Source organism: Nesoenas mayeri (genome assembly GCF_963082525.1).
Source record: "Nesoenas mayeri genome assembly, chromosome: 17".
Lineage (NCBI taxonomy): Eukaryota > Metazoa > Chordata > Aves > Columbiformes > Columbidae > Nesoenas > Nesoenas mayeri.
In genome coordinates, this window is record NC_137565.1 from 12,596,997 (window position 1) to 12,619,987 (window position 22,991).

Here is a 22,991-nt window from a genome sequence, read left to right on the forward strand (position 1 = left end):
CGGGGGCGGGAACGGGGCGTGGCTTCGGCAAAGGGGCGTGGCTTCGGCAAAGGGGCGTGGTCATAAACCTATTGACAAACCCGACTGGGGCGGGGTCAGGCCTGAGGGGCGGGGCCACGGCCCCATTGACAGTCCTGTTCGGGGCGGGGTCACAGCCCCATTGACCAGCCCTGTTGGGGGGCAGCTCCCCCCGCGGCGGCTCCACGCGTGGCCGTGGGGGCTCCTGGTGCAAAGGGTACCTGCAGGAATCGGGGGCTCCCTTGGCTAGAGGTCCCCAGTGGCACTGGGGGATTCATGGGCTTGGGGCGGGGGGCACAAAACAGGGTGCCAAATGGTACTACGGGCACACAGGAGGGACCTTGGTTTCCCAGAGTACCCATGAGTGCAGGGCTTTCGGTGCAGGGTGGCCCCTTGGGCAAGACCAGTTTGGGGGAGGTCTGCTCCCCCTGCGTGGGGCCCGAACACCCCCAACCCCCCCCAAGAGGGCCAGGCTTTGGCATATTAAATATTTAATTGGCAGGAAAGGCACCCACTGGGTCCATCAGGAATAATTAAGACAGTTCCCCCACCTCTGCAGCCTGCCCAACCCCCCCAGGCAGCACCATTCTCTGCCACATTTGGGGACCCACTGCAGAAGGGGGGGCTCCCGCCCTTCCCCTCCCCGCTCACAGCCCCCACAGGGCAGCCCAAAATAGCAGGGGTGGGGGGAAAGGAGGGCTGGGAGCTGCATGGGAGCAGAGACCCCAACCCTTCCCCAGCAGGGGTGTAGGCAGGGGGAACCCCCCAGGCACAGGCAGACGTCCCAGTGCAGCCCCCGCTCACTGCAGGGGGGAGATCTTCAGGGGAATCATAATCCGCGACTCCATGGTCCGGATCAGCGGCACTGGAAAAGGAAACGAGAGAGAGGTGAGGGCTGGGGGTCCCCAGGGCAGGCAGGGGGGCTGAGGGCAGGCAGGGGGGCCTCCACAGGGGCCAGGGTTCCACACTCACTCGTGTAGTACACGTTCTCGTCCCAGCCCCTCTTACTCCAGGCAGCGTTCCTCGTCTCCGCCCGGGACTGCAGGTCCCTGTAGGCTGTGGGGAGGGGACAGGGCTGGCACCCAGAACCCCTCAGCCCCTAGGGTGGGTACCCAGGGGTTGACATGGGCTGGGGGGACTCACCCCAGAGGTGATGCACAACGTACAGCTCCCCGATCTGCGAGAAGAACCCGCCGACCGCCTCCTGGTTCTCCTGACGGTACTTAATGGCGCGAGCCCTGGCACACAGCGGGAGAAACGCAGTGGGGGGAGCTGCCCGAGGGGCCCCCCTGCTCCAGGGGGACCTTTGCCCACCTTAGCTGCCTTCATGCTGGGAAAGTTTTGGGGCTCTCATCGTAAGAAGGACATTGAGGTACTAGAGAGAGTGCAGAGGAGGTGACAAAACTGGTGAGGGGCTGGAGCACAAGTGTGATGGAGCGGCTGAGGGACCTGGGGGGTTCAGCTGGAGAACAGGAGCTGAGGGGAGACCTTCTGATCTCTGAACTGCCTGAAAGGAGCTTGGAGCCAGGGGGGTCGGGCTCTGCTCCCCAGGAACAAGCGCCAGGAGCAGAGGAAACGGCCTCAAGTTGCGCCAGGGGAGGTTGAGGTTGGATGTGGGAACAATTTCTTCCCCAAAGGGCTGTGGGGCATTGGAACAGGCTGCCCAGGGCAGTGCTGGAGTCACCAGCCCTGGAGGTGTTTAAAAAGCATTTAGACGAGGTTCTCAGGGACATGGTTTAGTGCTGGAGTTGTATTATGGTTGGACCCAATGACCCTGAGGGTCTCTTCCAACTGAAACAATTCTATGATTCTATGAAAACAGTCACTTACCAGTTGTTGCCCCATTCAATCATGGTCCCTGGCTGGAAACAGAGAAGAAAAACAGAGTGAGCAGCCAGATACCAACCGCTCTCTCCTGCTTGAGGTTCCCTCACCAAGGAGGCAGGAATTTGGGAAGCTTCCCCCAAACACAACAGACAGGACCCCCACCCTGGGGGTATATTGACCCAAGGGGTACCCCAAGGCACGGGCTGACTCCACAGCCGCTCACCTTCAGCTTGTACGTCCTGAGCTCATAGATGTTGGGTCCCTGGCGGGGCAGGGGCTCGTTCCAGAAGCTGAACTCCAGGAGCAGCTGGTTCCTGCGGGACAGCAGCATCCGGCTCCTCTCCTTGCGGAACTCCAGGTACTCCTGGGGACAGCCCCAGATGGGGGGTTTTTGGGGTGGGGGTGAGTGCAACCTGGGTTGGGGGGTCAGGCAGAGGCGAGGGGCAGAGCTCGGGCAGCTCACCCCAACCTCAGCAGTACCTTGTTCTGTTTGAGCTTGTTCATGCAGTCCATGAGGGCCGGGTACCCGCCCGAGAAGCGCCAGAGGTGCACTGCCAGGAGAGTTTGGGGCTGGGAAGGGGGGCAGCACCCAAAATCTCACCCAGCAGCTCCCCCCACGTGACAGCCAGCATGAGCTGAGGTCTTTGCCTGCCCGTCCTCACCTGCCTGGTCCTGCTCGCCATACCACGTGTTCCAGTTGCCCACCAGGTCGCAGGGGTAGTCGGCATCTGAGTGCAGCTTGGGCAGCACCTGCTCTCTGTGAGGGCACATTCTGTGAGGGGTTGTTGCGGGGGGAGCAGCTACCCCAAAACACTTCCCATAGCCCCATTTTCCTTCCCAGCCCAGGGCATGGATGGCTCTGCCCTAACCGCACCTGGAGCGGCCCTGTGAAGGGGTTTCATTTCACAGGGAGGGAAACTGAGGCAAGGAGCAGGGGCGCAGACCCACACAGGGTCCTAAGAAGCAATGCTCAAGCCTGCCCAACCCCTGGCTCCAGAGCAGCACCCCAAAACCCCGCCGGGACACTGGGCAGCCCTCACGATGCGCAGCGGGGCTCACGTCAGGCTGTTGTAGGCATCCAGGCACTCCGGCTTCACGTTGTGAACTGCAGGGAGAGGAGAGAGGGGCTGCCAGGGCAAGAGCCCCACACTGGGGGGTGCACCCTCTCTCCCTCTCTGTGCTCTTCCCCAGCCCCGTCCTCCCCACCAGGCCACTCACACTGGATCTTGTAGAGGTTGCTGGTCTCCTTCTTGGAGAGGAGGTTGGAATGGGCATCCTTGCGGGCATCGACCTTGTGCACAAAGAGGGAGCGGAACCAGCTGCCCTCGGCGTCCCGCGAGTACCCCCTGCGGGACAGCGGCTCAGCGCGGGGGTCCCGCCGACACCCCCTCGCTGCAGAAAACACTGGCAGCTCTGCCCGGGGGGGCAAATGGGAACCAAACGCTGCCAGTTCCCATAGGCAGCCGCCTCCATCATCCGTCTCGGAGGTGTCATTCAGTTCATCTCGGGGGGGCTGAGGCACAGCAGCCCCTGGCCTAGGTTTGTAGGCGGCATGTGGGGAAAGCAAAGGCCGCAGTTCCCCCCATCCCAGGCTGGAGAGGGGGGTGTTTTTTTAGCCCACACCAGCCCCCCATCTCCGAGGGATCCCCCCCGCCCCGGGGGCTGCTCCAGCTGGTCGTCACCCTCTCCACGGTGGGGAAGACCCGCTGCCCCATAGCACCGGTCCAGCCCCGCCGGTGACCCCCGGGAGGACGTTGGGGCTGGGGGCTGCAGGGCTCCCCCGGGGAAGCTCGGGAGGGTCACGGCCCCTCCGCCCCCTCCCCCGCCCCGGGGCCCCGCTGCCGGCCGGACCTTTGTCCTTCCTGGTGCGGCATTAACAGCGGGGCCGCTGCCCGCCCGGCACCGCGCCAGAGCCCGAGGCCCGCCCGGGAGTCCGCTGGGGGGAACCGGGGAGGGGGGATGCGCGGGGAAGCGGGTCCTGGGGGGGAATTAGGGGCGTGGGTCGGTCCGGGGGCAGCCGAACCGGGGCTGTCCGAGGCCACCGGCCCCGCTCACCGCGCTCCGCCGGGGATCCCGCCCCGCAGCCGCCGCAGCGCCGCGCTCCCGCCGTTCCGCGCCACCGCCATCTTCCCCGCAGCGGGGCGGGGCCTGGCGGGGCGGGGGCGTGGCCAATCAAACCCCGCCCCTCAGTCCGACCACGCCCTCCAGGGGCGTGGCGCCCCGCCCTTCCCTCAGAAGCTGGCCTGGAGAAGGGTGATTCTGATTGGCCGCCGCGCCCCGCGGCCGGCCGCACCTTCTCGCTCCAAGCTCCGCCCACTCGCCCGCCGCCAGAGCGAGGCCTCATTGGCTGGCGGCGGGGAGGCGGTGCCCGGGGAGGGCGGAGCCCCATCGGTGGCCTCGTATGCCAGCAGCCAATCAGAAAAGCCAGTTGCAGAAGTCAGTGTCTGATTGGCCACGATGTCTTGCGCCGCCGCATCCGAAGAGGGCGGTTCGTTGGTCTGTGCTCCAGGGGGGCGGAGCTCCCGCGGGCCCCTCCCTGTGGGGGGCGGAGTCAAGGTGGGGCGGAGTCAGGGATTCCCGCGGGCGGAGGCGCTCCGGGCTGGGACCGGGACCGGGACCGAGACCGGGACCGGGACCAGGACCAGGACCAGGGCCAGGACCAGGACCAGGACCAGGACCAGGACCCACCTGCTACGGCGGCACCGGCGCACACGGGGCGCTGCGGGGTGTCCTTCGTCCTGCAGGACTCCCGCTGAGCCGGGGCCTCCTCCTTGCCGGGGGGCAGTGGAGGGACCAGGGGACGGCGAGGAGGTGCCATGAGGGGACCCCCCAGCTCCTCACCGGGGGGGCACAGGGAGCACCAGCCAGAAGGGTGGGTGGGCAATAGGGGGAAGAGGGGACCCGCACTGCGGGGTTCCGGGGGAGTCTGCAGGGAGAGGGTGCTGGGGGAGCTGAGGGAGGCAGACAAGCGGTTAAAGGGTTAAGTGTCCCTAGGCTCTCCCCAAACCCTCTGTGACCCGCCCCCCCCAGACCCCACAAACCCTCTCTGACCCCCCCAAAGCTCCCAATCACCTCTTGTCCCTGGGTTCCCCCAAATTAAACCCTATCCCCCACCACTCATGCCACTTATACCCCCCAGGGACCCAACCCCCATTGCTCCCTGTGCCCCCCAGTGGCCCCAGTTGCCTCAGTGACCCCTCACCCGGACAGGGGAGACGCGCCCCGGCGCAGGGCACAGACCCAGGCGTTCAGCTCCTCGGCGGTCTCGGCCCCCAGGCAGTACGTTCGCATCCCGGGGTGCTCAGCCTGGGGATGCGGGGACTCATGGTGGAGGGGACCCAGGCGTCCAGGCCCTGTCCCCCTACCCACTCATCCACCCAGGGCACCCCCAGATCCGGGGAGCCCGGGGGCTGGGACTGACCGTGAAGAGGAATCGGGGGGTACGGGGGGCGGGGGGCAGGATGCGGATCTCGTAGCCGGGCAGGGGGAGACCCCCACGCACTTGCTGCTCGCTGCTGTCTGGTGGGCAGAGGGGTCTCGGTGGGGTAAGAACCCCTAGGAACCCCATTGGCACTCCAAGACCCTCAGCACCATTGGGGGGTTGTTGGGGACCCCCTCTGAGTCCCACTGGCTGCCCCCGAACCTCCCAGAAACCCCAAAACCTTTAGCCCTCCCACCCCGAGACCCCTTCAGCACCCCAGGTACCCCAAATCATCCCAGGACCCTCGATTCTCCCGGGGTTCCTGCACCTCCAGGAACCCTCAACCTTCCAGGGACCCCATATATCCCTGGATCTCTGATCCCCCCAGGGATCCCCAGTCCTCTCCTAGGGATCCCTTACCCACCCCAAGGATCCCAATACTCCAGGTACCCCACATCCTTCCGGGTTCCCTGACCCCTCCGAGGGGCTCCCAACTGCCCCAGGGACCCCAAGTGACCCAAGTTCCTTCCCTGCTGGTCCCAATATCCCAAGGTGTCCTGCCGCCCCCAGTCCCCTCACCCCGATAGTAGTAGAGGCAGAGATCAACCAGCACAAACCAGCGGCGCTTCCAGAGCCGCAGCCCCGAGCTGTCCTGGGGGAGCAGGAGAGGGGCTGAGACACCCCCCTGCCCATCACCCCCCAGACCCCTCTGCTTCCCCAAATCCCCCAAACTCCAGAACCCCCCTGGCACGCCCTGCCAACCCAGACCCCCCCCAAACCCTGTAACAACTCTCACTGCCCCAGACCACCCAACTCTGATCTCTCAAACCCATGACGCCCCCAACCCCATAACCCCACCATCCCCGACTCCTCCAAGAGTCTCCCCACCTCAGATCCCCCAAAACCTATAAGCTCCTCAGGACCCGCAACACCCCAGACCCCCTCAAACCCCATAACCCTCCCAGTACCCCCACACTTCAGACCCCCTAAACTCCACACATCCCAGCACCCGCCACCACCCCAGATCCCCTCAAACTCCCCGATCCCTCACCACCCCAGAACCCCCCCGGTCCCCCAAACCCCATACCCCCCCAACACCCCCAGCAGCCCAGCCCCCCACCCTCCTCTGATCCCCCAAACCCCATAACCCCGTAACAGCACCTCCCATCTCAGGACACCCCAAACCCCATGCACTCCCCTGGACCCCCCACGCCAGCCCCTCGCAAGTCCCCCCAGCCTCACCTGCTTGTGCAGCCAGCCCCGCATGGCCGGGGGGGCGCGGGGGTCCCTGCGCAGCGCCTGCCCCCCCTTCCCGAAGGCGTGGACCCGCCGCACGGCCCGGCAGGGCTGGGCAGGGGCTTGACCCAGAGCGGGGGCTCCGAGGGGGGGGCCCTCCGACCCGCCCGGGCTGCCAGCCCCCCTACCCCAATTCACCTGCACACTCCACATTGCACCCCCAGATGCCCAAGCCTCTGCTGCCGGGGCTCCCGTGCCCCCCCGCCTTGTCTCTCATATCTCTCCATGGCCCCCATGACTCCCCAGGGCTCCTTTGCAATCCCCCCATGGGCCTTTGCCCCCCATGGTCCCCTTAGCTCCCTTGGGTGCCCCACGGTCCCTCTTGTCCCCCATAGCTCCCCATGGGCCCCCAGCCCCCCCTGAGCTCCCTTAGGCGCCCCATACCCCTCATAGCTCCCCATGAACCTCCCCAGTTCCTGTAGCCCCCCCCCCATAGCTCCCCAGGGCCCCCCCCAGCTTCCCTGGTAACCCTTAGGCCCCCCACACCCCTTCCTAGCTCCCCATACCCCCCAAGACCGTATGGCCCCCATAGCTCCCCATGCCGCACCCTCGGGCTCCTTTGGGCCCCTATATCTTCCCATGCCCCCCCCCCCAGTTCCTCCCCAGATTCCCCCATACGTCCTCCCCTTCTCCCCACTCCCCTGTCCCCACCTGGGTGCCGGGGCCGTGGGTGCCCGCGGGGGTGGGGGCCCTGCGTGGGGGCTGGTCGCCGTCTGCCATGGGGGGGTCCTGCGGGGGCAGCGCGGGGGGAACCCGTCAATGTCCCCATTGTCCCCGCGGGGACAGAGGGCTCGTTCTTCCCGCTGCGGGGGTGCCCGGGCTGACGAAGTCGGCGGGGGCGGGGGTTGCTCCCCGGACGCCTGGGTCCCCCCGAGGAGGGGGGCTGATCTACTCACCTGCCAGCTGGGGAGGCTCAGGGGGGCTTCCTGCCTCCTGCTGCTCCCCAGTCCCCGCCTGGTCCTGCCGGGGTTCGGGTCCGTCCGCTTCCCCCGTAATGGTCCCAGTTCCTGTCCCGTTATCCCAGTCCCAACCCGTTATCCCTCCGCTGGTCCCAGTTCCCTTCCCATTAGCCCATTAGCCCAGTCCCATCCCATTATTCCTGTGCTTGTCCTGGTCCTTGTTCCATTACCCCCACGCTGGTCCCAGTCCCATTCTGTTACCCCCATGCTGGTCCCAGTCCCTGTTGCATGATCCCAGTGCTGGTCGCATTCCCATCCTGTTACCCCCACGCTGATCTGAGCCCCAGTTCTGTTCTTATCCTGGCACGTCCCAGTCTCCACCGCACTACCCCAGTGCCGCTCCGCATCCCCTGGTCCCAGTTCCACTGTCTGCTCCCAGTCCTATCGTCTGCTCCCAGTCCTATGGTCTGCTCCCAGCCCCATCCCATTATGCAGCGCTAGTCCCTGTCCCAGTTCCAATCCCAGTCCCAGTTTCAATCCCAGCCCCGTACTGCTAACCCAGAGCTGGTTCTGGCACCCTGGTCCCGGTCCTGTCCCGTTGTCTCAGTGCCGATCGTGGTCCCGTTGTCCGCTACTGGTCCCAGTCCCGTCCCGTTGTCCCGGTGCCGGCCCCACTTCTGTCCCGTTATCCCATTACTTGTCCCAGACCCGTCCCGCTCTCCCCGCGCCGGTCCCGCCCCGTGTCCCCGCCCCGGGCGCTGGTCCCAGTCTCTGCCCCCACCCGCCGAACTGGTCAGCGCCCGCCCAGGGCGGGACGAGCCCGGACGCCTGGGTCCCCACCCCGCAACGCCGGGGTCCCCCTGGCCGGGCACCCCCCGACCCTCGGGAGTGAACCCCCCCCCGGGCGGGGGAAGCACCGTGTCCCCGCGGCACCCAGGGACAGCTCGTCCTGCGGGGTGGCCCACGGCAGGGGTGCCACCCCACGATCACGGACACTCCACGACACCGGGAACACCTCACGGTCACGGACACTCCGTGGGGCACGGACACCCCATCCCGTCAGCGCGGCGGGTCCCAGAGCGCCCTGGCACTGCTGGGTCCTAGTGCCCGTCCCTGCAACCCCCTCCCCCGCGCATGCGCCTGGCTTCCCCGAGCACGTCACGGCGCGCTGTGCCACCAGCTCTACCGGCCGCCAGGGGGCGTCACCGCCCCGCCCCACTCTTTCCTTCCACCTCGCAGAGACGTGGCCCCGCCTTACCACGCCCCCTTCCCTTGAGCGGCGTTCGCTTTCCCCAATCACAGCTTCTTCCGCGCCCTCTCCTCCCTCACAGGCCTCCCCGTTGGCTGCGGCACAGCGCAGCCCGCCTGGCGGAGGTGGGAGCAACGCGGCGCGGGACCAATGGCGTGGCGGCGGGGGCGGGCGCAGCGCGGCGGGCCCGGGGCTCTCCCCGCCGCCATGGCGCTGCCGCCGCGCTGAGCCGCCTCCGCCGCCATGGCCGGGGCCATCGCGTCCCGCATGAGCTTCAGCTCGCTGAAGCGGAAACAGCCCAAGACGTTCACCGTGCGCATCGCCACCATGGACGCCGAGATGGAGTTCAGCTGCGAGGTGACGGCGGCGACGGGACGGGGCTTCCCCGGGGCCGGCAGCGCGGCCGGGCCGCCGGGGGGACCGGGGTTCGAGGCCCGGGGGCGGCAGGGGCGGGTGCTGGGGAGTCCCAGCCCCCCGGACGGGGACACGGTCACGGAGAGACCCTGGGGGCTGCACGGGGGGGACAGCAGGCCTGTGCCATTCCACCTTTTTCTGGTTATAATTCACTTTATTCTGGTTGTAATTCCCTTTATTCTGGTCATAATTCCACTTTATTGTGGTTATAATTCGCTTTATTGTGGTTATAATTCTGCTTTATTCTGCCTACAGGTCGCCTTTTTTTCTTTTTGTCTTTCTAACTCTGCTTTATTTCATATATATTCCCACTTTGTGTCTCCAGCTGTCGCGAGGAGACCCGGGCTTGTGGTGTCCCAGGTGTTGAACCCACGAGGGTCCGACCCAAAGCGCTCGACAAACACAAAACAACGGAGTTTTCGGGAGTTGCGAGGCTGTTCCGGGGCCGTGTCCTGCTGTCTGCTCCCCTCGCCTCTGGTTTTGCTCCAAAACTTTCCTTTTTTGGGCCCTTGGTGATTCTTAAACGCTCTCCCGGGCGGTCGCTGTCAGGCCCCAGGGGTCTGGTTTGTTCCTGCTGCGTTTTCCACTGATCTAGAAAGATGGGACACGCAAACATTGCGAGCAATCTCTGCCCAGTTTAACTTTTTAATGTAATACTTCATAGTTCCTTAATCTCACCCAAATCTTGATGGAATTCCAGTGCCCATAAGCCGAGGGGTATTTGTTGGGAATTGTCTTGCTCTTGGAATCTGGTGTCAGCTCTGAAGAACTTTGTGCCTTTCCCAGGGAATCCAGATTTATTTTAGACAGTAGTCGTGCGAGCTTCCCCCTATCGTGCTGCCAGGAGAGTTGAAGTGTCCTGGCTCCATTCTCGCATGTTTTTCCAGGGCTGCCAGTAATAACATATGATGAAAACTAAATAATTCTCTTTTTTTTTTTAATGGTGCAGCTGCTTGTTGTTTCATGTCAGGACTTGGGTGTTTGTGCAGCGATAAGGCAGCGCTCTCGGGTGGGATGTGACCCTGCAACTTGTCCATCTTCAGGTGACGTTCCGGGAAGGTTCCTGCCAAAAGAGCTTGTGGCTGCAGGTAGAACTTCTCCTGCCCTTCTGCAAGCACAAGAAGGAGCTCGCGAGCCGCGTGTATGGCCCTGCTCGGGTCTCCTGGGTCTCGTCAGAGCTGGCGCACGGGGGAATTCAGGTGTTGTCCTTCAGCGCAGAGCGAGGGGGATGGTTGGATGCAGGTGGGCGATGGGGCTGTGTCAAGCCATGCTCAGCACAGGCGAGGTGTGTTTTATTCAAGCACAGGGCAGCCCAGCTTGAGGTGTGAGTTTTCTTCAGGGTTTATTCATGCAGTCCAGCTCCCTGGCTGGGTTTTGGTCCTGTCTTTGTCTCACTGGGGGGCTCTGGGGGAGCTCCTTGCTTTGCTGGCTCTGCAGAACCGCACCAAGCCCAGCGCCTGATGTTGTGCATGGATCAAACACACCTGTGGCCTCGATTTGCTGGGGCTGAGGTGAGGGATGGGCTTATAGAATCACAGAATCATTTTGGCTGGAGAAGACTCTCAAGATAACTGAGTCCAACCATAACCCACCCCTGTCCCTGCCCTATGTCCTGAGAACCTCATGTCCGTCTGCCCAGCCCTCCAGGGATGGTGACTCCAGCACTGCCCTGGGCAGCCTGTTCCAATGCCCCTCAGCCCTTTGGGGAAGAAATTGTTCCCACATCCAACCTCAACCTCCCCTGGCGCCACTTGAGGCCGTTTCCTCTGCTCCTGGCGCTTGTTCCTGGGGAGCAGAGCCCGACCCCCCTGGCTCCAAGCTCCTTTCAGGCAGTTCAGAGATCAGAAGGTCTCCCCTCAGCTCCTGTTCTCCAGCTGAACCCCCAGGTCCCTCCGCTGCTCCCATCAAACGTGTTTGCCGTGTATCGATGTGAGCGTTTCTGCGCTCGGTTTCTCTGGGTGGGAAGGAGCTCTGCTGACCTGAGCAGAGGCTGCGGAGGTGAGAGCTCTGCGACACAAATGCCCCTTAGAGGATCGGTGGGAGGAGGTGCAGTGGGAATCTTGCCATCGTGCTGTTCGAGGGGCCCTCGAGATGTGTTTTTGCAGCCTGTTGCTTGCACACACAGGGAGCTGGTGACTTGCAGGAGATCTCATCGATGACCTGCTCCTGGAGACACGCTGCTGCCTGGTGGTTTCTCCTGCCTGTGCTGTCCCCTCCCTTTCTGCCACCACCAGCACCTCCTGGCTCCACCAGGGGAACAAACTGGGGGTTCAGCAGTTCCTCTGCAGGGCTGGAAGTCCCAGGGTTGTACCTGTGGGTACTGGAGCCAGCTCCTTGCTCGGGCTTCAGACTCCACGGAAAATCGCAGCGGAGGAAGGGTGAGAACATTTTGCTGCCTAATCCCCACTGACCCCTCGGCTTCACCCCGAGTTTCCCGCCCCAACAGCCTTGAGTGGTCCAGGGGATGCGTGGATGTTCTGGGGGTGCTACATGTGCTGGTTTTTAGCATGACTTAACCAGTGGCTTCCCGGACGGGCATCGATCGCATTGCTGATAAACACATCTGAGCGATAGCGCCTTGCTGTAGCAGTTTGTCCATGTGGGATTAATATAACTGATGCGTTTTAACTTTATTCCAGAGCTCTCGAGGCTCTGTGTTGTCACAGATTAGGCTGCCCAGCCCCGCCGTGTGGGACAGAGGTGACGTCCTCACCTCAAGCAGTGACAGCGGATATCTCAGACCCCAAGGCTGGAAATGGCAGAGGCCCTGGGGTGTTGATGACAGTGAGGGGGTGACACTCTGCCCTGGTCCTCGAGGCGGGTGCGTGGGGCATCTGAGAGATCTGAACCCGTAACCTGCGCTGACACAACGGCCGGCGCTGCACTGAAGGTCCCTCTTCGTCTGCCCCCCGTGACTGCGGGGACCTCGCTTTTCTGTGTTCATTTTCCAGCCCGCCACGTAGATATTCCCAGCTGTTTATTTTAACAGATTAAACCTGCTTCGCATCTGCTTACTCTGCAAATGATGCCCCTAAATTGAGCCTAAATCCGCAATAATTCATAGAAATGAAATCTTAATCTTTCAAACACAGTGATGAAGCTTAATAAGCACAGTTGGTTTTTCACTTTAAAGACTCATAATTTGTTTAAGGAAATCCTGAAGGCACAAAGCGAGTGTCTTCCTTTTTGTTACCGCCATCGCGGCTGTTCGAGCCTGGTACCTAATTAATTGACAGCATCTTGAGGAAGGATTGATATTTGCATAGCTCTTAAGAGCTATCCCCGTGTTAAACCCATCCCCACCTTCCTGAGGACACCCTTGAACAGTCCCTCACCTTTCCGTGCTCAGAGATCTTGTTGGAAGGTGTTTAATGTTGATGTTCCGTGATGAACACGGTGATGGGTGGTACGTAGGGGCTTGGGGAGCTCTGCTCTCTGTGACAGTGACAGACCCCAGGGAATGGCAGAAGATCACAGTATCACAGTATGTTTGGGATTGGAAGGGCCCTGGAAAGCTCATCCAGTGCAATCCCCCCATGGAGCAGGAACACCCAGATGAGGTTACACAGGAAGGTGTCCAGGCGGGTTGGAATGTCTGCACAGAAGGAGACTCCACAACCCCCCTGGGCAGCCTGGGCCAGGCTCTGACACCCTCACCAGGAACAAGTTGCTTCTCAAATTTAAATGGAACCTCCTATGTTCCAGTTTGCACCCATTGCCCCATGTCCTGTCACTGATTGTCACCAGAAGAGCCTGGCTCCATCCTCCTGACACTCCCCCTTTCCATATTGATCTGCATGAATGAGTCCCCCCTCAGTGTCCTCTTGTCCAGCTCCAGAGCCCCAGCTCCCTCAGCCTTTCCTCATAAGGGAGATGCTCCACTCCCTGCAGCATCTTTGTTGCCAGATGTGCCAGGGGAGGTTCAGTGGGACATGAGGAAAAGGTTCTTCCTCCAGAGGTGCTGGACACTGAACAGGCTCCCCAGGGAGGTGTCATGGCCCCAGCCTGACAGTGTTCAAGAAGAAACTGGACAACGTCCTCAGACACACGGGGTGACCTGTGGGGTGTTCTGTGCAGGGACAGGAGCTGAAACCAATGGTCCATGTGGGTCCTTCCAACTCAGGACGTTCTGTGATTCTAAAACCCTGCAGTATTTTTGCGTCCGTGTCTTCCAATGCATCGTTTGCCCCGTCTCTCCGGCAGGATGGTGATGGTACAGCCAGGTTGGTCTCTCACACTCCAATGTGCAGGTTTTTTTCCTCTAAGAACCAAGTTCCCCGGTCAATAGGAGAACCCATCGGTCTTTCTTTTGGTCCCACGCGTGGCTTTGCCTGTTTCTCCATCTCTCGGCGGTCAGTGGGGTTGGCTGTTCTCCGTCCATGGAGCCGCAGCGCCTTTGCTGAAGGGTATGTCCTTCTTTACCTCGTTCTGTTGTGCTGTGATCTTGGGCCTGAAGCTCCCACAAGGATGTTGATCCCTGTCTGCCCCGTCACTTCCCACCTTAATCCCTCTACAGGAGCAGCTTCTGTGGGTCTGAAGTTTAAAATGAAGAGAAGAGCTTTACAGTCGACCTAGAGAAACAGCTTAAGTGTTCCAGCAGCAAGGCAAATTTGGGCTGATGTATTCACTGTGTCCTGTTACTGCTTCAAGTCTGGTGGACAGCAGGGTGACCATGAGCCAGCACTGGGCCCTTGTGGCCAGGAAGCCAATGGTACCTGGGGTGGGTTAGAAGGGGGTGGTCAGTAGGTCAGAGAGGTTCTGCTGCCCCTCTGCTCTGCCCTGGGGAGACCACACCTGGAATCTTGTGTCCAGTTGTGGCCCCTCAGTTCCAGCAGGACAGGGAACTGCTGCAGAGAGTCCAGCGCAGCCACCAAGATGCTGCAGGGAGTGGAGCATCTCCCGTGTGAGGAAAGGCTGAGGGAGCTGGGGCTCTGGAGCTGGACAAGAGGACACTGAGGGGGACTCATTCCTGGGGATCAGTATGGAAAGGGGCAGTGTCAGGAGGATGGAGCCAGGCTCTTCTGGTGACAACCAGGGACAGGACAAGGGGCAATGGGTGCAAACTGGAACACAGGAGGTTCCACTTGAATATGAGAAGAAACTTGTTTCCCGTGAGGGTGTCAGAGCCTGGCCCAGGCTGCCCAGGGGGGTTGTGGAGTCTCCTTCTGTGCAGACATTCCAACCCGCCTGGACACCTTCCTGTGTAACCTCATCTGGGTGTTCCTGCTCCATGGGGGGATTGCACTGGATGAGCTTTCCAGGGCCCTTCAACCCCTGACACTCTCAGATTCTGTGATTCTGTGTTCCTCAGTGTCCAGCAACTAATCAGAATAACCCTGCTTGGAAGGGATCTCGTTAGCCCGCTGCCCGCAGGGTGCAGGGCCACTCGGACAAGTTTGGCTGTAAAGCTTTTATCTTCACTTGTAAGTAGCTGAGACCCGATTTCAGCAGCGCACGGCCGAGCGTCGGTCTCTGTGCTGTGGGACGTCGGGAGCTGTGCGGCTGAGCTGCAAAAGCTCATCCTCTGAAACGGCAGCAAGCGGAGATTTGGTGGCGAAAATCTGGGGCTGAGCCAGTTTTTGAGTAAGAGCTGGTGCAGTAGATTTGAAGGTTTGAACCCTGTCCAGTCGCTGCACCAAAATAAAAAGCAAGAGGATAAACCAGGGAGCCCAAGCTTCCCTCTGCTTCACCAAACACTTGGAAAGGGTTTTATAAGGATCATTCTGCCCCTGGTTTGATGCTCAGCGCTGCTGGTAGGGGCAGCGACCTCTGTCGATGCTGCTTGGCTTCTGCAGCAGGCACAACGTGAACTGGGAAAGATGAGTCCGTGGGCAGCAAGAGCTATTTTAAAAAGCTGAGAGAAATAATCCCCCTTCGCTATGGAATGATCTTCAGTGAGTTGTGGGGATACCGGCTGTCACATCGATGTCCTGGATCCATCGGCCCCAGTCCTGTGTCAGTTCCACAAGCGCCCGGGACTCTGTGCTGTTCAGTTGTGGCCCGTACATCTTTAAATACAAGACACGGCAGGTAAGGGCTATTTTCTCCCTTCATGTCTTGAAGGGCCCCCAAAAATCAGAAATTCTGCTGATTTGCGACAGCGTCATTTGGGAATTGATTTTTCAGAGGTGTCTCGCCTGGTGCGGTTCAGTCCTGCGTTCCCTTAAGCTGTGCGCAGGGCACGTGAGGCTCATTGCGAACGCAGATCCTCGCGGGCTTCTCTCTGCACCCAGCATCCAAAACACTCTCTGGATCCTCGTGTCCCTTTGCAGCCTCTTCTAAGCCGGTTATGAAACCCCATGTTATCCAGTTCCCTCCAAAGATGGTTCAAAACCCCTGTCGGTCCTTGGTCTCCGTGGTTAATCCACAGGATGTGTGTTGATGCGACGGGGAAGGTGTTTGGGACGAATGTGTCTTTCTCTTTGGTGTATGTACTCTGGTTTGGATGCCATTTAATACCCCTTTTTTTCCTTGTACAATGGCTTTCAGGCGGGTGGTTTTGGAAATTGAAAGTACATGCAACGGCGGCACGGGGCTCTGTAAATCACGGCAAATCTGTGAACCCTCGTCCCGGGAAGGCCAGAGCTCCCTGCAGGAACTCGGTCCTTCTCTCCACCCCTTGGAGCGTCTTTCCCTGCACCGAGCTGCTGCTTGACCCTGTAACTCTTCAACTGCACAGCCCCAGCTCGTGGGGCTTGGGGACACGCTCGGTTGGTGTCCCTGACGCCTCCCCTGCTGCTTTCGGTGCCGTTTGGCCGCAGCGGCAGCCGTTTGTTCCGCTGCGTCCCTGTTCCATCTCGGGCAGACACCACGAAACGCGCTCGGCTGCACCATCTGCGTCGTTACGCCCGGGCGCGTTTTTTGGCCTCCTTGGTGCTTAACAGAAATAGATTTTAATTAAAAGCTCGTTATCGAGTTGTCGCGTAGCATTAGTAAATAAAAATAGCTTTTACAGCCTTGGCTTGTGGCTCCGTAAGCGGCAATTAAAAGTATTTGACATCACTTTATTTAAAAAAAAATGGGAGAATATGGCATATTTGATTCCCCGTTTGCTCCGAATGGGCTTTAAATCCAAATAAATGGTTGTCTGTGGCGCTCTTGTTGTTACTCAGGTCCAGAAGGAGAAATAAATGTGGTCTGCGGTCTCAAAATCGTCTTGGTTGGAGATGTGAAGTGTTGCGGGTGGTTTTTTTGGGCATCTCCTGTCCATTGGCTGTACCCTAGGTGTTGGTGGGGGATGCTCTGCCACCCCCCTCCCTGTTTCAGTGTCACGTCCACGTGTTAAAACTTCATTCTCCATGGAAATAACATCACTGGTGGGATCCAAATGCTTCTTCCAGGGCTCGCTCCCTTTTCCGCAGATTCTTTAGACCATCATCTTATCACAGGGGGGACTCCGCGCTCCCTCCTCATCTCTGGCGCAGAACAAGAGCTTCATAAAACGATCTGCTAAGGTGAAAAGGCATCTTCTGCATTATTTAAGGATAAATTGGTGCAGTAAAATCTTTTCTGTGCGTTAGGAATTTCCTCAAGGTCGTGCTGTGGGGGGTTTGCTCTGGAGGCAGCATGTCCAGGCTGTGAGTGCCGCCTTTGTCCCCTCTCTGTCCCCTTATTCCCCAGGGACGGCTGGAGCTCTGGTGTTTGTGACAAGGTGACATCTCCATCCCCAGACAGAGCCGGGTTCTGTCCCCTGCAGTTCGGGCACCCCTGTTGTCCCAGCAGAGCTGCTGCGTGAGGAACCTTTATCTTAAATAGTTAAAAATGTCTCTTTTTTCCCCTCTTTCCGCATAGCTGTAGGAAATGCAGTTTGCCATCACTGGAAGAACAGCAGCACCCTGTGCCGGTGGCTTTTGGGAGTCGCTTTTCCCCACAACCCCCTCTCCATACACCTTCCTATCCCCATCTTTTATAGCATTTGACCTCCCCCTTGTTACGGGTGAAAAGGGGTTCTCAATAACCCTCCCACTCAATTTGGTGGCTGGTTCATTGACTCGTTAGCCAAGGAGCAGTTGTGAAACTTGACAGAAAGGTTCCACGCTGCAATAAATGTCGAGTTGCCTGCTAGTTGGAAATGCCTCTCTGTGCAGGTTAATAAATAATGCAAACCCTGTTAATAGGTGCCAAATGCGACGGCTCTGCTGGAGAAAAAGATGACGCCAATAACCCGGACTGGAAGTGTTCTGTTCTAGCCACTGGCTGCCGAGGTTTAAGTGTTTAGTGCTGTTTACTTAAAAAGCTCCGCTGATAAATTGTAAGCGCTCTGGACTTAGTAAAGAACATAAATTCCGACTCTGAGGAATAATGGCCTTGCAGCGCTTAATAAAGCAGTTCGGCCACGTATTCCTAATGCCGAATATTTCCATTTCCGTCTGTTGCCGTCGTGTAAACGGGAGGATGCGGAGCCGCTGCGGTGGCGTCGGGCTCCGTGTCGCGTTCGGGTTGTCGTGATGGAGCTTTTTATGGGGAGATGGAGCTTTGTTACAGCACCGTGTGGCCAAGAGGGGATGTTTCTGCTCTGAGCCTCTTTGCTTTGTTTCCAGGAGCTCCTTGTAAAATCCACTTTGTGCTTCGGGTGTCACCTCAGCGTGGAGCAAGGGAACAGTGTGACGGGATGGGGACATGCCAGCCTGTCCTCGCCATCTCCCCGTGCCCGGGGGGGCTCTTTATTATGTTTTATGGCCGGGAAATGTGGCAGTTAATGACACGAGGCCTATGGAGCCAGGGTGAGTAGGGCTGAGGTGCTGTGCGTCTGTAAACCAGTCGGAGTTCAGCTGTCAAAAGGTGCCACTTGAATGCAGATGGTTGTTTTAAGTACCGAAGTGCGGAGTGAAATCATGTATGTTGAAAGGAACGTGGCTGCTGCTCCATTTATATATTTAATGAAGGTAATTCAGCACAGTCGAGGAGGACGTCTGCGCGCTGTTATGGTTGGTGACTTTAGCACCGCGCAGGCAGGAATGTTAAATATATGTTTCTGCCATAACAGTATAAAATCCAGCAGCAGAAGCCATCGCTTTAAATATTCCTGTCACTAAATTAAAATTGCAGGGGAGGGGAACACACAAATTTCTTGCTTTAATGCTCGCTGCTGGTCTTGGAAGTGTTTTTATGGGGGGGATGTTTGGGTCGTACCAGCTGGTGCGATGCGGTGAATGAGGTTTGGGTGCCTGGGTGATGCTCCACAGGGGGGTTTGGTGGGGAAATCCTACCTGGGGAGCTGGGGGGACACAGGCCATAGCAGGGCTGGAGCTCCAACACATTGATCCCGTGGGACGTGGAGGGATCGTGCGGGATCCTGTCGCGGGAAGGTTTGGTGCAGGCCCCGGGTGCTCCTCCAGAGCAATGGGCTGAAACGCGGTCTTTGCAGAAAGGAAATAAAAGCCCATAACGCTTTATGCGAAGCAGTTTATTCCCAGTTAAGAAATAGCCCTTGGATGGCAGCGTGGCTTTTTATGTGCCAACAGAAATGGGACAAAATAGCTTTTCGAACGTGTCTCGCTCTGTTTTGTCTGAACCCTCGAATTAACCTCCCTGCGATCTGAGCCATCGTGTGCCGAGCTGGAGCTCATCACGGGGACTGCAGACCAGCTACATGTGTGAAATTAGAGGGTTATAATTACAACGCTGCAAAAGTTGCTCCTCCTGGTGTTTTTGACCTGGAGGCGTTGATGGCGCTTGATGTGAATTGTGGCCGAGCTGTCCCGGGGCGCTGGTTTTTGGAGGGTTGCATTGGCTTTATTCTATTCTAGGACTGTCAGCCCTGGGAGGGGGAGAAAATAGCGATGCGCTCATTGAGTCCAAAGCGGCGGAACGGCAGTCAGGTTGTCCTGGGCGGCTGTGCCCACAAGGCGGCAGTGGGTGACAGCGAGCGGGTCGTCACCGTCCCCGCCGCGCGGAGCATTAATATTGATGCTGTCCAGGTGGCACCAAGATTGAGTTGTAGCGACAAGAGAATGTGCCGAGATCCTTCTGCCCTCGGGCTTCAGAGTAATGGCCATATGTCTCGGTCCAGCAATTGTTTCCACCGTGCAGATGGAAGAGCAAAGTGGCTCTGGCATATTAGATTAATCTGTTTTATGTCCCTCTTCACCTTTCCGCCTCCCGACGCCTTCTGTTTTTATGAGCAAACTTCAGTAACAACATCGGCGCAGCTGCAGGATTGCTCGAAGGACACGGTGGTTTGAGCAGGACCAATTTTCTCCGCTCCTGAGCTGCTTTTGTCACCAACGTTTTCAGCAGAAAATGCAGTTTGACTCTATCAAAATGTGCTGGGGGAGAACCGCTGACTTCAGTGATAATGTGGTATTTTCTGAGCTCTTTTTTACCCGTGCAGGGTCGGTAGCTCTGGACGAACATGCTTCATACATAGATTATTTCACTCTGATTTTCAGCATGTTGTCTACGAAACGCTGTTGCTGCCACTGGAGTTTGCACGGGGCTTCGTGAGGCTGTAGATAGAGATGCTAAAGCCATTAAGTTAAGGGTGATTTTTTTATGTTTCTTGCTGGAAACAGAGCTCAGAGCTCAAAAGGAACCTGAACGGGCCCTTCAGGTCCTGTCGAACGTCGGTGGGTCGCCCAAGGAAGAACCAGGGGGTTTTACAGTGTCATGTTTGGGATGGGGACGTCACGTCTCCGTTTCCTGCTGATCTGCAGGTGGGATCAGACGGAAGGATATAAATTATGTTTTGTGAGCACTTTTCTTATCTCTACCAGATGCCGTCTCCGCACTCTCAAAGACCTTGTGAGGTGAAAAAAGAGCGGATTTGTTTGGAGATGAAGCTCTGAAATGCATCTCTATAACTCCGTTTGCTCTCCTGCAGGTGAAGTGGAAAGGGAAGGACCTGTTCGATCTGGTGTGCAGGACGCTGGGACTCCGAGAAACCTGGTTCTTCGGGCTCCAGTACACGATCAAGGATACGGTGGCTTGGCTCAAAATGGACAAGAAGGTTGGAAGCAAATCTCCCTTGAGAGGTCGTGTGGGCTGGCAAAGGAGGATGTGCTTTCCTCTTTCTTGGAATGCCCGAGGCTGTGTTATGTGTGCTATTGATGTGAAATGTATTTATGTCTCATCCCCATGACATCTGTAAGATACACCACCCACTCCAGGTCCTTCCGAGCTGTGAAGCCTCAGATGTTGCCCACTGAATCCCAGTGAGGGATTTTGGAAGGCGGCTGTGCTGGGATGCTGGGCTTCCCGGTGATGGTAATGAAACCAAAAAGTCTCTTCCATGTCCTTCAATGACAAAACCTTTAGCGGAAAAGTGAAGTGGCATCTTGGCTTCTTTTGTTGTTGAGATGTACAAAGAGCCGGGGGGGGAAACCAGAGGAGTGAAAAGGAGATGGAGAGGAGGGAGGAAACACTTCCCAAATCTGCAGCCTCCGGGTGGCTGAGGGGTGGGTTAGAGAAGGGAAACGTGGCTCTGGTTGTGTCCAAAGGTTGTTACACTAAAACCAGACGGTAATTGAGACTGAGGGAGGTCTGGGTGTCTCGCATGTCATGCCAGGGTTTTAAACTAAGAGGAGTCTGAACTGGACAGTGCCAGCACAATAGGAAGATGGCAAGGAAGGCTGGAACAGCTCTGCTGGGGACAGGCTGAGAGAGCTGGGCTGTTCAGCCTGGAGAAGAGAAGCTCCGGGGAGATCTTAGTGCGGCCTTTCTGGACTTAAAAGTGGCCCATAAGAAAGATGGGGACAGACTTTGGAGCAGGGCCTGTTGTGATAGGACAAGGGGTGATGGTTTTAAACTAAAGGAGGGAGATTCAGGCTGGACATGAGGAAGGAATTGTTGCCCTGAGGGTGTTGAGAGCCTGGCCCAGGTTGGCCAGAGAGGTGGTGGCTGAACCATCCCTGGAGACATCCCAGGCCAGGCTGGACGGGGCTCTGAGCAACCTGAGCTGGTGCAGATGTCCCTGCTCATGGCAGGGGGGGCACTGGGGACCTAGGAAGGTCCTTCAACACAAACCACCTGTGATTCTAAGGAACCACACTCAAATACAAGAGGAGGCAGCACAGGGAAACAACAAGAAAGTCAGATGGTGGCGTAGCAAGATGGATTATTGCTCTGCGAGGTTTGGAAGGGGCCACGTGCACACAGCAGATCAGGGTCAACCTGCGCTGGCTCATTTCGCATGCTCTTTGTTTCTGCCTTGTTTGTTTTCTTGCATCCTTAGGAGTGTCAGAGATGTTCGTTTGTTTTCTTCTTTTAATCCTGGTTTCTGAGCTACTTAGGTTGGTTTGTCTGTTCTAGATGTCTAAACTGCTTGACAAAAGACGTGCTGATCTGAACAGATCCCTTGGCTGCAAGAGACGGTGCCAAAGGAGCTGGAAGGGGTGGCTGAATGGCTCTTGTATCCCACAGGTTCTGGATCACGATGTTCCAACAGAGGAGCCCGTCACCTTTCACTTCCTGGCCAAATTTTATCCTGAGAACGCAGAAGAGGAGCTAGTCCAGGAGATCACACAGCACTTGTTCTTCCTGCAGGTAGGAGCCCTGTACACGGGTTTCCAGCCCAAGGCAGAAGGAGCCGGGATGGGCAGAAGTGCCAGGAGGCTCCAGGGTCAGAAAGTCGATCAGCGGAGTGTGAATCCTCACCCGCATGTTCACACCTCTCTGAAGGGAGCCGTCCTCAACAACAACAACTTCTTAAAATAGGTCGGTTTGTCTGGCTGTGGCAGTCACAGATGCCCAGACGTGCAGACCCGGCGAAGCGACTGTCGGGAACGATGAGGTGATTTGTCATATTAGTGTGTGGTAGCCGGGGACAAGGAATCTGTCAGATGTGGCTGGAGCGACACGCAGAGCCCAGCTGTGCAGGGTGCGGGGTCAGCCGTGCCGAGGGCGGCGATCGCCTTCGGACGTGATCCCGTCGGTAGGTGAAACAGGGGAATTTCACCCTCCGGGACAGAACGCAGCCAACCTGTTCATGTTCAGGCTGCGCAGCAAGGCTCACCTCTCTGCAAAACGGATAACTGGGGCAGAAGGTAATCCCAGAAGCAGAGCAAACGCAGAGGAGAAGGGGAAACCTGACAGTCCCACCTGCCCCGGTGACTTGTGCCCTTATGTTGAGCATTTGGAAGCTGTGACGAACGCATCTTCAGGCTTTTATTTAAAGTACGCTTCAAAACTTGGTGTCCTGAGAAATGAGCGGAGCTGGTGGCTGGTCACGAGGAGCCGCTGCCGCAGGAGCTCTGCTTCAGACATCACTATTCCCTATAACTGCTCTGCCAACTGCTGTTACAGGGACCGTTAGAATAATAATACTAGTAATAGCATAGTCCTAGTCAGACCTCTAGGTACTTTTTGGGGTGTTTCAGCTGCTCTGCGGCTGTTAACTTGAAGTTTCTAAAAGAAATACATTATCAAAATTGAAAAAAAGAGACATAATTATGCTTGTTACACCAAAGTAGGGGCAACCTGGTTTTGGATGCTCTTGGAAGCACCACTGTAGATGTCAGTGTGCCCGGCCCTGTCACATCGATACCAAAGCGAGCTCACAGCTTCTTGGTGCTCCTCACTCTTCCAAAGTCCATCCTTGTTCTTCAGAGCTGATGGAGCTCTGAATGCAAAATATTGCTGTTAATTTCCAAGGTCTATCTTCCTCGGGACTATTTTTAAACGTCCCATTTGCCATGCGCTTTATCCTTGACGAGGAAAAGTGCTGTTGGCATCTTTGAAAAGGAAAACTGGGGAGGCAAAGCGGTTAAAGCTGCATTTTATAAATGCAGACTATGCCTTTTCTGCCGAGATTTCTGATGATGAGAGCAGCCCGCGCTCCTGCAATGCTTATGGGAAACGGGAACACACACAAGCTTGCGAGCTCTCCTGTTTTTATCTCAATGCAGGAGAATATCTTCTGTGGCTATGT

The 22,991-nt window shown here is 58.1% G+C and overlaps 2 protein-coding genes across 5 annotated transcripts in view; one reads left to right on the top strand and one right to left on the bottom strand.

Annotated features, from left to right (window-relative positions):
• Positions 1-625: 625 nt before the first annotated feature.
• Positions 626-3,974, bottom strand: NIPSNAP1 (nipsnap homolog 1). Its single transcript, XM_080355412.1, has 10 exons — positions 3,901-3,974; positions 3,064-3,191; positions 2,905-2,950; positions 2,508-2,602; positions 2,326-2,396; positions 2,069-2,209; positions 1,849-1,880; positions 1,162-1,256; positions 991-1,074; positions 626-883 (listed from the first exon to the last, which is right to left on the bottom strand). Exons 1-10 carry the CDS (start codon positions 3,969-3,971, stop codon positions 819-821), a joined length of 828 nt encoding a protein of 275 aa, XP_080211538.1. The 5' UTR covers positions 3,972-3,974; the 3' UTR covers positions 626-818.
• Positions 3,975-8,883: 4,909 nt separating this feature from the next.
• Positions 8,884-22,991, top strand: part of NF2 (NF2, moesin-ezrin-radixin like (MERLIN) tumor suppressor) — a 51,179-nt gene continuing 37,071 nt past the window's right edge. For all 4 annotated transcript variants that reach the window (XM_080355509.1, XM_080355507.1, XM_080355510.1 and 1 more), the window contains exons 1-3: positions 8,884-9,067; positions 19,947-20,072; positions 21,485-21,607. In XM_080355509.1, coding sequence (XP_080211635.1) covers positions 8,954-9,067; positions 19,947-20,072; positions 21,485-21,607 — 363 coding nt within the window. In that variant the 5' untranslated portion in view covers positions 8,884-8,953. The remainder of the gene's footprint in view (positions 9,068-19,946; positions 20,073-21,484; positions 21,608-22,991) is intronic.